The sequence below is a fragment of the Aspergillus affinis genome (genome assembly GCF_023601865.1).
Source record: "Aspergillus affinis strain CMG 70 chromosome Unknown NODE_7_length_541545_cov_85_609384, whole genome shotgun sequence".
NCBI classification, from domain to species: Eukaryota; Fungi; Ascomycota; class Eurotiomycetes; order Eurotiales; family Aspergillaceae; genus Aspergillus; species Aspergillus affinis.
The window spans coordinates 310,181-322,988 of NW_026515788.1; the positions used below are offsets into that span (position 1 = coordinate 310,181).

The following is a 12,808-nucleotide window of genomic DNA, read 5'->3' on the forward strand; positions in this document are numbered from 1 at the left end:
CCGCAGCCGTCGGATGCCAGATCCAAGGGAGGATGTCAATGGGCTATCGCTTGTCACAACGGGGTGCCATGGTTGCAAACATAGAACCAAGGGAGCTGGACCTGGAGGTTTCTCCCACCCAAAAGCCACTGCTTGAAACATATCATGATGCTAAATATCAAATACCCATAATCTACCTTGTGAAACTGATCTTCATGAATCCACTACCTTTTGTTCGTCCTGGACAATGATAAGCTCTGACCGCCCGCGAATTCTGCCGTTCCCTCCTCTATTTATTGAAAACAAAGAAGAACAAAGAACTCTCCGTATGCACAGATCTCTTGCCTCAGATTCCATTGAGCTCATTCGATCATCATGTCTGCTATCGCCCAGAAAGCCGCAACTGAGGCGCTTATCTCGAAGTTCGAGATCACCAAATTGCTCCGACAAGGTTCGTTCCTTTCCCAAACTCAATTCATCCGCGAATCCCACCCAAAAAAGTTAAGCAGTAGCGATTAATCACGTTTCTGAGCTTCTGAATAGACCAGAATGGCCGTCGTATCGCCCTCCTCGGCTCCATCGACTCCCAGCCGGGCATCCTCACCGCCGAGCGCGCCGCCTTCGCCACCGAATCCATCGAAGTCCTGAAGGCCTTCCACGCCGCTATCTCGCAGGTCACCAACCTCGGCGACAATGACATCTACCGGTGGTACATGGCCTCGTCCTCGGGATCGCAGTCGCCCGGTGCCTCCGATCTCAAACTCAACCTCATCTGGCCCTGCACGGATCAGCACGTCAAGAAATACTCGGACCAGGTCGTCCGCATGGTTACTGAGACGCCGCAGATCTACCGAGACCATGTGCGGCCGTACATGAGCACCAAGCGCGAGGAAGGCCGGCTGAACTGGGTGTTTAATATCTTGGAGGGCCGCACGGAGCAGGAGGATGTTATTCTCCGCGATGAGGGCCAGGGACCCGAGGATGGGTTCCTCATGTTGCCGGACCTGAACTGGGATCGGAAGACTATGAGCTCCATGCATCTGCTGGCGTTGGTGCACAGGCGCGATATCTGGAGTCTCCGTGATCTGAAGAAGAAGCATATTCCCTGGCTGCGGTACTTGTGGCAGCGCGTGCTGGAGGGCACGGTGAAGATGTATCCGGATCTGGAGATGGATCAGTTGAAGCTTTACGTGCACTGTAAGTCTCTCCAATTCTCCCTTGCACTTTTTGCCTGGCATGGTATCAATTACTGGACTGTTTGATGGCTAATGGACATGTCTCCACGCAGATCAGCCCACGTATTACCACTTCCATATCCATGTCGTCAACGTCATGCTCGAGGCCGGGGCTACCCAGGCCACTGGCAAGGCGTTCGGGCTGGAGAACATCATTTCGCAGTTGGAGACGATGTCCGGAGACGAGGAGGCCAGCATGGCGGATGTCAGCCTCTCCTACTACTTGGGCGAGGCGAGTGAGCTCTGGACCAACATCTACGAACCCTTGAAGCGGGGAAAGAAACTCTACTAGTAGGGGTTTCCATGAAAAAGGATATTTCATATGTCTATGATAACGACAGGAATGAGTCAATGACGGTTTAGCAACTATATTATGAATCTTAGAACGTAGAACGTAGTTGTGAAGAAGTAAACCGCCATGGAGAGCTGCCTGCATTCCCGGATTGGGTAATACCGAGGCGGAAGAGGCGAACGAATTCCTTCCCCCGCAACCCCTCATCCTCTTCTTCTCGCCAACTTTCTTCCTTCTTTCCCACTTTCTCTCAATCAATCTTCTACCACTCCACTGTCCTCTCTGTATCATAGTCTCATTTCTAGATCTTCACTACAAATTTCCACACACCGCATCCACCAAAATGGCCGACGCACCCAACACAAACAAGGCCTTTGTGCCGCTAGGTATATACAACACGCCCACCCCAAGGAACACAACGAAGCTGGCCACCAAAACTAACAGACCTCGAAAACAGAGAATAACCCAGAAGTCATGTCCCACCTGATCCACCAACTCGGACTCCCTCCCTCCGTCGGCTTCACGGACGTCTACTCCATCGACGAGCCGGACCTACTCGCCTTCGTGCCCCGCCCCTCCTACGCCCTACTCCTCGTTTTCCCCGTCTCCGCCACTTACGAAGCCTCCCGCACCACCGAAGACACGCCACTCCCCGAATACACGGGCTCCGGGTCCTCGGAACCCGTGCTGTGGTTCAAGCAGACGATCCGGAACGCCTGCGGGCTCATCGGCCTCCTGCATGCCGTGTCGAACGGCGAGGCGAGGAAGCACGTGCTGCCAGGCTCGGACCTGGAGGGACTCCTGCGCGACGCGGAGCCGCTGGGTCCCGTGCAGCGGGCCGATCTGCTGTACGAGAGCAAGGCGCTGGAGAGCGCGCATGCCGACGCGGCCAAGTTGGGGGATACCGCGGCGCCCGAGGCTGAGGATAATGTGGACTTGCACTTTGTGGCGTTCGTGAAAGGCGAGGACGGTCGGTTGTGGGAGCTCGATGGGCGCCGGAAGGGCCCGTTAGACCGCGGACAGCTGGCAGCTGATGAGGATGCGCTGAGTGAGAAGGCGTTGCAGCTGGGTGTGCGTCGGTTCTTGGGCGTGGAGGCGGCTGGAGGAAACCCGGATTTGCGATTTAGTCTGGTGAGCTTGGGACCAGTGTTTGATTAGATTTTTTAGCTTTTTCCCCCCTATCCGGGGCTAGATAGACTGGATTTTGTCAATATCGGATTGGTATGTTACATTCCGGGTGGTTTTGGAGTGGGATTGGGTTTTGTAGATTGTTCCTGAGATATGAGATATACGCCTCGAGTCGAGTAGACCGGTGTTTCTTGAACTCTTCAGGATGTAGACTGTTCCGTCCACCATTCCTGCGCATTGAATTTCAAAACTTCATCCCCACACACCCACCATCCGGCCGTCAGGTTGCGTGCAAATACCTCCAGCGCAGCATATGTATGCCCCGGGCAGCTGAAAAACAACCGCTCAAAGATCTCCTTCAAGTTCGGTTTCCGGGAATGGACATCCGGCACCGCAGCAATAACCCTTCTGACCGGATCGCGGCGTTGATTCTCGCCCATGTTCTCTCCAATGATCAGAATCTCATACGGTTTCCGCCAGACACCGTCGACCGGCGTAACAGGCTCCCCCGAGGTGGTAACCTTGATCCACACCCATTCTTCGCAGACGGAGAGGCCTGCGCCCCGGAGCGCCCCGTAAGCGGTTCGCCGTGCTTTAGATGAATTGGTGATCCAGATTGCTGCCACGGAGCGAGTCGAGAATCGGGGGTTCTTTGTTTTATTATTCCCAGCCGAGGGATCGTATAAGTGCGCTTGCAGGACAGACCGGATGTACTGCGTGAGTTCGCCCCCTTCGGTGTAATGTTGCGTGTGGTAGTGTCCTCCCCTCCGGACAGACCGGTTGGTCCATGGCGGGTCGAGAAGGATTAGGTTGAATTTCCGGTCTCGAGGGATGCTGGGGACCGGTGCAGTTGGAAGCTGGTGCAAGTACTGTGCGATTGGTAATCTGCAGAGCACGAACCCAGAGAGCGGAGGTACCGTGAATTCATGATACTGATTCTGACGTTGGGGATCGTTCTCGGCTGTGTGGGATATTATATCCTTCTCTTCTCCCCCCAAGCGCCGAACGCTCAGATCAGCTGCGCCAGACGAGGTATTCTTGACCGCGATGCCACGAAGTTCAGACTCAGACGCAAATGCATTCGTTCCAGAGGACGATAGAATCAAAGGGGGCTGAGAGTCGCCATCGAGCTCCTGGGTTCCGGCATCAGAACAGTCGTCGATTGAGGCTGATGTTGCAGCGCCATTGCTGCTTGCACGCCTCCTTTTCCCAAGACGCGTCTCGCTCGAGAGCGCCTCATCAAGAACCTTCCGTGCATGACACCAGTGAATCCGACGTTCGAGGACCCCCTGTTTGATCGACTCCAGCCCATCGCGCACCAAAGGCTCGATGATCTCTGCGTGGAAGACCCGCTCCGAACGCGGGATCCTTTCCAGAACCTTTGCTCGTGCGGCATCAGTCTTAGGCTCCGTGGATGGTGAAAACGGTTCTGCCCGGGGTATCGACGAAAAAATCTGTTTCCGTCGTGGTTCAGCGCATTGTTGGCTACCTGGCGACGCACTGCGTTGGTTCAGGGATAGTTCCTGAGCCAGCGCAATGGATGTGGGAATGTCTATCAAGAAAACGGTTTCCTCTGGGTTATAGTAGAGGATGGCAGACTGAGGCATGACATCTCATGTTTATTTGGTGGAATTGAGGGTTGCCACGTTAGAGAGATTGGATGTCGGCGGATGTTGTTTTCTCTCGGGGGCGGAAGTTGGAACGGAAACAAACAAGACTTTATCTATAGTTTGGCCCTGGATCGACTTACGCTACAATACAGACCAAAAAAAAAAAAAAAAAAAAAAAAAAAAAAAAAAAGTGCTAAGCCCGAAAAAGTTCGATTTGATCGCTGGATTGAGGAGTTTGTTTTTCTTTCTTTTTTCTTTTTTTCTATTGAACAAAGCATAGAACCACGGCGCCGGAAGTCATAGCAGGAGACGGAAGAGACCATCTCGACTATATCCAAGGAAATTCGTCACATAGAAATAGATCTAACCTCACATGAGAAAGGCCTTAAAACACATGGAATACATGGAGCTCGACGTGCAACAACAATAACAAGAGTCAACAAGAATTGTCCTTGAATCCAACAGTGCCATGACGGCCATGGTTTGACCCCCACTGGAATGCTTATTGACAGAGAAAAGGAAAACACAACACCCCCATAATGCTCTGGCGCAATAACAAAAACAAAACAGAACAGAACAACACTTTTTTCCTCGGTTCATTTCTTCTTGTCCCTTTTCCCAAGACGATCCAGCGTCGTTCTAGGCGTTGTTAAAGGGTCATTTCAGACATGTAGTCGTACTACTGTATCCTAGACAAATCAATAATGAAAAAAAAAAATAAAAGATAAAAGATAACTTTATACACAAAGTCGAAGTCAAGTGCGAATTGAAATGTCACACATCCGGCTCACCGCTGGAAACACAGCCGCGTTAGCTTCAAGAATCAAGTTGTTCGGGTGGGAGCAATGGGTTACTTACCCGTCCACGCCGTCCTCCAGCGGGCTGACCCGGGGCTTGCTGCGCCTGGTAACCGAACTGTGGAGGATATTGATACATCTGGTTCCCTCCCATGACGGGGCTGAATTGCTGAGGGGCAAAGCCCGGCTGGTTGAGCATGGAGCCGGGGGCAGCTCCGGACAAGGGAGCGCCTGGGGGTTGAATTCCCCGAAGAGTGTCAACGGAAGGCGATCCACCGGAATATCCAAAGCTGGAGTTACCCAGGCTTGGGTACAGACCGCCGGGAGAGACGCCCCGGGATTGCGCGGCCAGATAAGCCTGGTATTGGGCCTGCTGCTGGGGCAACGACATCAGGGGATCCTGAGCGAAGCCAGTGCCATTCAGGCCTCCCAGTCCGTTGAGGGAGTTGAGACCATTCACCCCGCTGACGGAGTAAGGGTCAAACGGCGAAGCGGTTTGGGGCTGCTCCGAAGCCAGGGGCCTACCAGAATCCAAGTTCTGCGCAAGCATGCTGGGAGGGAATTGCCCGTTGAATTGCCTGTCCATGGCTGGTTGCTGGGGGTAGCTGGAGGGTGTCTGTCGCGACGTGGGGCGGTGCTGCTGCTTTTCCGCATTGGCACCGTGGTCCCGTCCATGGTGATTGTCTCGGGCACCTCCACGAGAGGAAAGACCAACTTCGTCCATCAGACGCTTATAGCCTTGGCTGGGGGTGGCCTTCAACTTGGTAAGCACCTTCGAAACGTTCTTCACGACCTCCGCGCGCATAGACTCGTCGAAAAATGGCGTAGTCAAAACCTTGAAGATCAAAGTTGCTCCGGAGGTCTGGTCACTCAAGATCTTCGCCAAAACCTCGTCACCGGGGCTGAAGAACAAAGCCTTCAGAACAACTTCACGAGCCTCGGGTTCGTTGCGCTGGTTGATCACTTTGAGTACGGTCAAATAAGCGACCTTGTGGGTGCAGAGATGCACCAAGTGAGGCACAAGCCTCGGGGCAAGCACAGTTCGACGTCGTGGGAACGTGCACGTATCCAGGAACCAGGTGAGCAGCAGAGCCCCATTGGCATTTGTAGCAAGCTGCACGCTGTGAAGGGCAATAGCAGCCGCGAGCATGCGCTGCTGATCTTTGGTAGCATGGTGACTTTCCAAGCAAGCTCTCATTGCGCGAGCCCCGAATCGTCCCTGGGCAACTTCCCACATTCGGCTTAACATGGTCTCGAAGATGAAATCGTTGAAGCCATGACCGAAACGCAAGCAGCACTGCAGAACATAGTTTCCGTACTGATCAAGGAACAGGGGTACGGTGTAAGGGCGAAGAGCTTCCATGATCATCTTCTTCTGGGCAGGCGTTTGAGCAACGTCAATGATCTTCTGAGCTGCCCAGGTGCCATTCTTATGAACACCGATCTCAGCAAGATGAGGCACGATTGGCACAAGCATTTGTTCTTTCGTAGGCTCCGAGCAAAACTCGAAAAGCTTCTGAACGACGGTGTTTCCAAGGTAGTCTGAAGCGAGTTCCGCGATTTCAGGGAGCATCGCAACCGCAGTCTCCTCGATTTCCTGGGCGGAACACGCCCCGTTATCGATGCGCTTCCGGATATCACGAAGGCGGGGAGCGTCAAACATTCTGGTCTGGCTAGGTTCGGGGATAGGGGGGATTTCATCCTCAAAAGATTGAAAAGCGATTGCTTGCTGAATACTAGCGTTGATGTTCAGTGTATCTTCATCGTTGGCGCCAAACTCCTTGACAATCTGCGTCATTTCGGGTTGAAGCTCAGGGAGAGGCGGGATATGAGGAACACTAGCCCCGTCATCAGCTCTTTCCAGTCCATCGGCGGCATTGAGTTTGGCGCTAGAGTCCGGAGTGGGAGAAGACTGAAGGCCGTTGGCTCCAGGGGTACCAGTCGCGGAGGTACCGGGGACCTTAGCATAGCCGATTCGAACCGGTCCTGCACCGGGGAAGATCTCGGTGCCGTTGAGCATCGACTTCGCTTGAACAGCACTCTCGATGCGCTCGAAGTTGACAAAACCGCAGTTCTTGTGGGTCAGCACTCGAGTGGACTCAATTTTGCCATATCGGCTGAAGATAGCTGCCAACGAGGTGATGGTAGTCGAGACAGGAATGCTACCAATCCATAGAGCGCGGGTCGGTCCGTCCTGATTGTTCTCATCCGTCACGTCCAGACCTGGCCGAATTCCCAGGTTGCCGGCGCCACTTCCTCCCAGTTGCATCATTTGCACGGCTTCCGAAAGTTCATCGTACTCTCCATTCTCCGCGATGTTAAGATCCGCAGCACTGAAGCTATTTTCAAGGCGCGAGGGGGTCGCAAGGTAGTTGCGAATCGAAGATCGCTGAGGGGGTGCCTCCAAGATGCCAGCAGTCCGCGCCCGAGGTCGATTGACGGACGCATGATTTGCAAACGCCTGCACAGCGAGGTTGTGCTGGTGGATCTGAGCTTGGGTGGCAGCCAACTGGGCGGCCGTGGCAGCAGCTGACGGCGTGACGGCGCCCGACGGGATCTGCGAGTAGCGGTTTTCATATTCAAGATCCTCGTCATCAGCATATTTCTCCTTGGCATTCACGGAATAGGATCTAATCCGGTTGTTGCTCTTCATCATGGCGAGTTCCGCCAATAGCGGGGGCAGAGAGGACTGCTGTTGCTGCTGTTGCTGTTGTTGCTGTTGCTGTTGGAGAAGGACATCCACCGACGGTCGCACAAGCGTGGCTCGTGCTTGCTGCGGGGTCTCGGCGAGACCCAGATAGTCCAGTGTCTTCACATCGGTGTCTGCGAGCCCATCCCTAGAGAAGGAGGACTGGCTAGGAGAGGCGGGTCCTTCGGAAGAGCGGATGCTCGTAAGAGTAGTGGCTCGCTCACGGCCGGTAGACCAGCTGGTAGAAAACAAAGAGGGCCCGAAGGGGCTGGACGACCCCAAATAGTTAGTCCTCTGGGGCATGGATCCCGCTCGAAGACGTGATAAAGATCCAGTACCCCGGGGCCCGGCAGTAGCGGTTGCGGTCGCTGCGCCCGTGTCAACTCCGGAAACGCCGGTCGGGCGAAAAGGGCTCGTGGAGGGTGTGGGTCGGGAGGTCTGGGGCATGAAGGGCTGCTGGAGGTTCGCCTCGTTGAGCACACCAACGGGCGAGAATCTAGAGGGAACGGTGCCAGCTCGAGCTCTCCGGCCAGGGCTGCTGATCGAGCCACTGGAGGTGGGGACCAGGTCTGGAAACCCTTCTTGGCCTGGTGATTCAGGAATGTTCTCGCGGAGGGGGGTGGAATGGCCACTGGTGGGAGGACCCCAAATACTAGGGCCAACGCCTTCTTCTGCTTGGATTTCTCGTGCCCTGTCGGTAATACATGATTAGGTACCATTCAGAACAAACAATGACGGGTGTGCGCGGCGACAAAGACACCTACCTCTTTGAGTACAGGCGAGCACCAAGGTCATGAGAAGGGGATCCAGCCCCTAACCTCGCGCTTCCAATCGATCCTGCGGCGCCATTCAGCCCGTTGGAGGACCCAAACGGCGACTTCACGGCGGACGAGGACAGATCACTCGGAGAACTGCGCCCCGTCGAAGTTCCCGACATGGACTGCGTGGTCGGGATGTAATTGAGGTTCATGTGACCTTCGGGTCTTGAAACAGGCAGCATTATAAATTATATCCTTTTGCCTTCAAACAGGCAAACACCTAGGTTCCCAGATACAATTTGACACCAGAGAGGTGGGTGGATGGTAGGTCGGAACTCCGGTTCAGTCGGAGGTCGAGACGATCATTCGTTGACGGGTAAAATGCTTCGGAAGAGGAATCGTCGAGGATTCAATAATTGATTTGTGGGGATGGGAGTGGAACACCACAATCCGCCAGGGTGCGCAAGGTGTTCGTGGCGGGGTTGACCGGAGCTCGCAAAGGAATACGTAAGCTCGAACGGAAAGCCGATCTCGAGGCAATGCGGACAACTATCTCAAAGCCGGAGACGAATGTATCGGTTTTTGCATTGATGGCCGTCCCGGAAAGCAAAAGAGATGACCGTGATCAGGGTCCGAGATCGATTGCCACGATCCACCGAGATATATTATCTTAATAAAGATTAACCACTGAAGCCAGTAAGACCGTCTCCAGCAAGAGGCCGTGAGGATTGGAAACAAGTCGACTGAATCGAGCGAGTCGACGAGGGGGGAGGAAAGAAGCGACGATTAATCGACACGGATCCGAAAAAGTGGACTCGAGGTGGCTGGAAATTAGCTGCGCGGACTCCGACTAAAACGATACAGATGGACGAAGAAAAAAAAGGCCGATGACGAGGATGCGACAAGAGGAAGATGGAGGGAGAGAGGGATAAAAGAGATTCTAATTGGAAATTATTTGAAAAGATAAGAATAAAGGAATAAAAAAGAACAGATTGTTGAAATCAAGGTGCAACGTGAAGGGGGAAGGGCAAGAAGAGAAGGGGAGAGAGAAGAGAGAAGAGAGAGGGAGATGAAAGGAGAAGCCGAACAGCAGAGAGCGAAGATTGAGAAGGGCAGAGCTTCCGGGACAGTCAGCATCCCGGCTTGGTCCAGGTACTGCGCGGGTACCAGGAACCTCGCCCGCCCAGCCTGGCGCACACCTTCTGCCAGGTACAGGGTACCTACCTTCCTCTGGACTTCCTCCGCGCATTGGGAGGCGCGCATTCTACGGATCCTCAAGTGGTTATTACTTATTAAGTTATTACTTTGTTCCGCTGAACTGCGTCTCCTCTTTGTCCCCGATCGACTGGTCCGGGGCAGGTTGTGTCGGATTAATTAGTTAATATTAAATTGTTAATTAGTTGAGGCCGACGAGGCTTACGGGGGCCACTTGGGATCGATCTCTTTGCAAAGACGCTTTTAAATGGCCTTCTTTCATCTCGCTTTCCCTTACGAAATACGGACGAAGGTACATCTGCTCCCAGTACTCCGGAGTAGAGCCCGCGACTCTCTCTCAGGACTTGGCAGAGGCATCTCTTGTCCAGTGGAGCCTGAGCTTGACCAAGGAGCTATTGTTTTGAATTTCATTCATCCGTGGGCTTTTGCAGAGCGTCTGAACCGGTTTCCTGCTCCCCCCCCCTCTTAACTGAGCATCTCGAGTTTCCTTTGCATTTGACGATGCACGGAATCCAAATGAATCCGTTCAACCACATTGTAGGCCCTGTTGTACTCTCCCAAACACTCCGATCATGTCGACCTCAGACTATCATGACCGTCATCGAAACCAAATCCTTTGAGTCCGGACGGAGGTGCGCATGGAATGACCCGAACCTGGAACGAGAAAGGAGGATGCTTGGCGGTTTGAAACGTCCTAAACCCCGCATTCCAGCGGTCCGCTTTGACGTGATCGTGACCCTCTCCTGGCGGGCTCGACTTATCGGAACAAGTGGATATGAACGCTGAACTTTGAGCAGGAACCTTAATTTGGCGGTGGGAAATGATCCGATCCGAGGAATCGCCGCAGATGAGGAGTATGTACGGAGTAGTAGTTGTTGCTTGTGCACATACAGAAGACGTGCAGGGCCCTCTTTCTGGGTCGGAGATATTACGAGCCCAGGATGCAAGGGATCAGGTGCCTTGCAGACTTTCTTTCATGGCCGTACGTTCATCCCTCTAGTGCTACAGCAGACGGGCCTGTCAATCTCAAACAGCATTCCCATTTGCTCGAGGTCGGCTTTAGCTCAATACATCATAAGCACCCCCTTGTTTGGTGGCTGGATTCCTAGGGCTTACCTGATCGACCCCCCATGTCGCACATGCACCCCCTTGGAAGTAGACTGGTAGACACCAATGGTCAGACAGGAATGTGCCAGATAATCCAAAGACCCGGTTTGAAACAACCCTTGGATAAGTGTTTAGGATCCATGAGTCTAAGAGGGGTTTGAGTGTTTCAAAAGTAGAAAATGTTGTTGTTAAACTTTCCGCAATAAAGTCAGTATATCATTCACATTAAAGATATAGTATTATATGTACAGAATTCAATGCTTTTCGTCAACGTGTTTGAAAAACTCCAGCAATTTTCTTGCCACTTCGTCGGGCTGCTCCTCGGCCACAAAGTGACCGCAGTCTTCTATCGCCCCTCCTTGGACGTTGCTTCCTAGGGTCTGCGCCAGTCGAACCATATTCGCGCCCACAGACTTGGACCCTCCCAGCGCCAGCACCGGTAGGTTGAGAGGCTTCTTCGTGAATTCGATATTCTGCTTCGAGCTGCGTTCAACGGCACGATAGTATTCAAAGCCACGGCTCATGGCTCCGGGTCTCGCATAACTCTGGATGTAGGATTCCAGTCTCTCCTTCGGGAATTTCTCCGGATGGGCGACCTTCAGATTGAAGAACCACGTGAGAAGTTCGCGCTCACGGCCCTGCGTGAGGATCTCCGGGAGTTCAGGCAGCGCGTTGAACGAGAATTGCCAGAGGCGCAAGTTGGTCTCGTTCGACAGTGGGAATTGTTGAGGGGGCGCTAGGCCGGGAACCGCTGCGTCTAGAATGCTGAGACTCTTGATCTTCGAAGGGAACTGCGCAGCCCACGGGTAAGCGATCCATCCTCCGACATCATGGCCCACCAGATGGTATGGTTCTTTGATCACTTCGTTGAGGGATTCGGCTAGGGTCTTGCTGATTGTTGCGGTATCGTAGCCGTTGGTGGATGGCGCCGACTCTCCCAGTCCGGGAGGGTCTAGGGCAAAGAATTGATGATGCTTTGAAAGTGATTCAAATATGTCGCCGTAGGCTTCCGCTGTCTGGGGCCAGCCTGCAACAAGTACCACCGGGGGTCCCTGTCCGCCAACAATGGCGTTGATGCCCTGAAGGAGACGCTTCGATTGCCACCTGGCTGCCATTTGAAGCTTATTGCGTCGGCTCGCTTATATTCTGATCCGGTTCGAATGATTTGCAGAGAGGGTTTCGAGTCCAGTAGGTATGGGGCGTGGGGGAGGAGTGAAGTTTTTCTGTGGTTATACATCTCTACCCCAAGGGAATCCAAAGGCTTGTATTTATATGCAGCATCAAGGGCGGAATTAAACCGCCAGGGCGAAGAGTCACAACCCACTAATTTTGGGATCCCACACCGGCCTTGACTCATATTACAAACGCAGCCTCGCTATCGGCCTTTAATTGCAGATTCGGGCCGAGAACGAAGGCCAAAGTCTTCGTTAGCTCTGAATTAGGGATGTCAAGCTCCATCCCGCGGTACACCATCCAGTGATTGAATTGACTCATGCGGAGGGAAGGGACCCACCCCGTTTTTGGACGGCCAGATAAGCTTGATTGTTCATTCGAGACGGAGACCAAGTCTTAGAAAGGACGCCTAGGCTATAAGCGTATAGTAGTAGTAGGGGCTATTCCGTTTCTTCCCGAAGAGCACAGTTGTTCAAGCAATTTTTTGTTGTGTAATAAAGCCAGACTTCTCGGTTGACGCTGGTCTAATATTCAATCCTTCACCGAGTTCATTTGGGGTCCAAAAGGATCTCAAAGAAGTCAAGTGCATTGGACTGTCTCTGCATCAGTGCATACTGGGACTAGTTACTTCGTAGTAATTGCGCTCACCAGCCTCGCCAATTTCGCCGGTTTCACATAGGATAGCGCGGTCAACCCCTAAGGACCATGGCTCCGTTGAATATAATAGATAATTCCGAGTAGACCAGATGAAGTACATCAGCTTTGTGAATGAACGACGGTCAACTAAATGGGGCTATCGCAGCACAGCACAGCCAAGGATGACTG

General features: G+C 53.2%; 5 protein-coding genes across 5 annotated transcripts; 2 read left to right on the forward strand and 3 right to left on the reverse strand.

Annotated features, from left to right (window-relative positions):
* Positions 1-354: 354 nt before the first annotated feature.
* KD926_010380 (putative mRNA decapping hydrolase) lies at positions 355-1,506 on the forward strand (the record flags this gene model as incomplete). The annotated part of the gene is made up of 3 exons (XM_053095862.1): positions 355-430; positions 523-1,176; positions 1,268-1,506. 3 exons carry the CDS (start codon positions 355-357, stop codon positions 1,504-1,506), a joined length of 969 nt encoding a protein of 322 aa, XP_052960038.1.
* A 343-nt stretch (positions 1,507-1,849) lies between these two features.
* KD926_010381 (ubiquitin carboxyl-terminal hydrolase) lies at positions 1,850-2,664 on the forward strand (the record flags this gene model as incomplete). Its single annotated transcript, XM_053095863.1, has 2 exons — positions 1,850-1,892; positions 1,964-2,664. The coding sequence occupies 2 exons, from the start codon at positions 1,850-1,852 to the stop codon at positions 2,662-2,664; spliced, it is 744 nt and encodes a 247-aa protein (XP_052960039.1).
* Positions 2,665-2,834: 170 nt separating this feature from the next.
* Positions 2,835-4,241, reverse strand: KD926_010382 (MT-A70 family; the record flags this gene model as incomplete). Its single annotated transcript, XM_053095864.1, has 1 exon — positions 2,835-4,241. The coding sequence occupies one exon, from the start codon at positions 4,239-4,241 to the stop codon at positions 2,835-2,837; it is 1,407 nt and encodes a 468-aa protein (XP_052960040.1).
* A 790-nt stretch (positions 4,242-5,031) lies between these two features.
* KD926_010383 (putative RNA binding protein Jsn1) lies at positions 5,032-8,700 on the reverse strand (the record flags this gene model as incomplete). Its single annotated transcript, XM_053095865.1, has 3 exons — positions 5,032-5,037; positions 5,103-8,421; positions 8,495-8,700. 3 exons carry the CDS (start codon positions 8,698-8,700, stop codon positions 5,032-5,034), a joined length of 3,531 nt encoding a protein of 1,176 aa, XP_052960041.1.
* Positions 8,701-11,064: 2,364 nt separating this feature from the next.
* On the reverse strand, positions 11,065-11,925 carry KD926_010384 (alpha/beta fold hydrolase; the record flags this gene model as incomplete). Its single annotated transcript, XM_053095866.1, has 1 exon — positions 11,065-11,925. One exon carries the CDS (start codon positions 11,923-11,925, stop codon positions 11,065-11,067), a length of 861 nt encoding a protein of 286 aa, XP_052960042.1.
* Between the last annotated feature and the right edge of the window lie 883 nt (positions 11,926-12,808).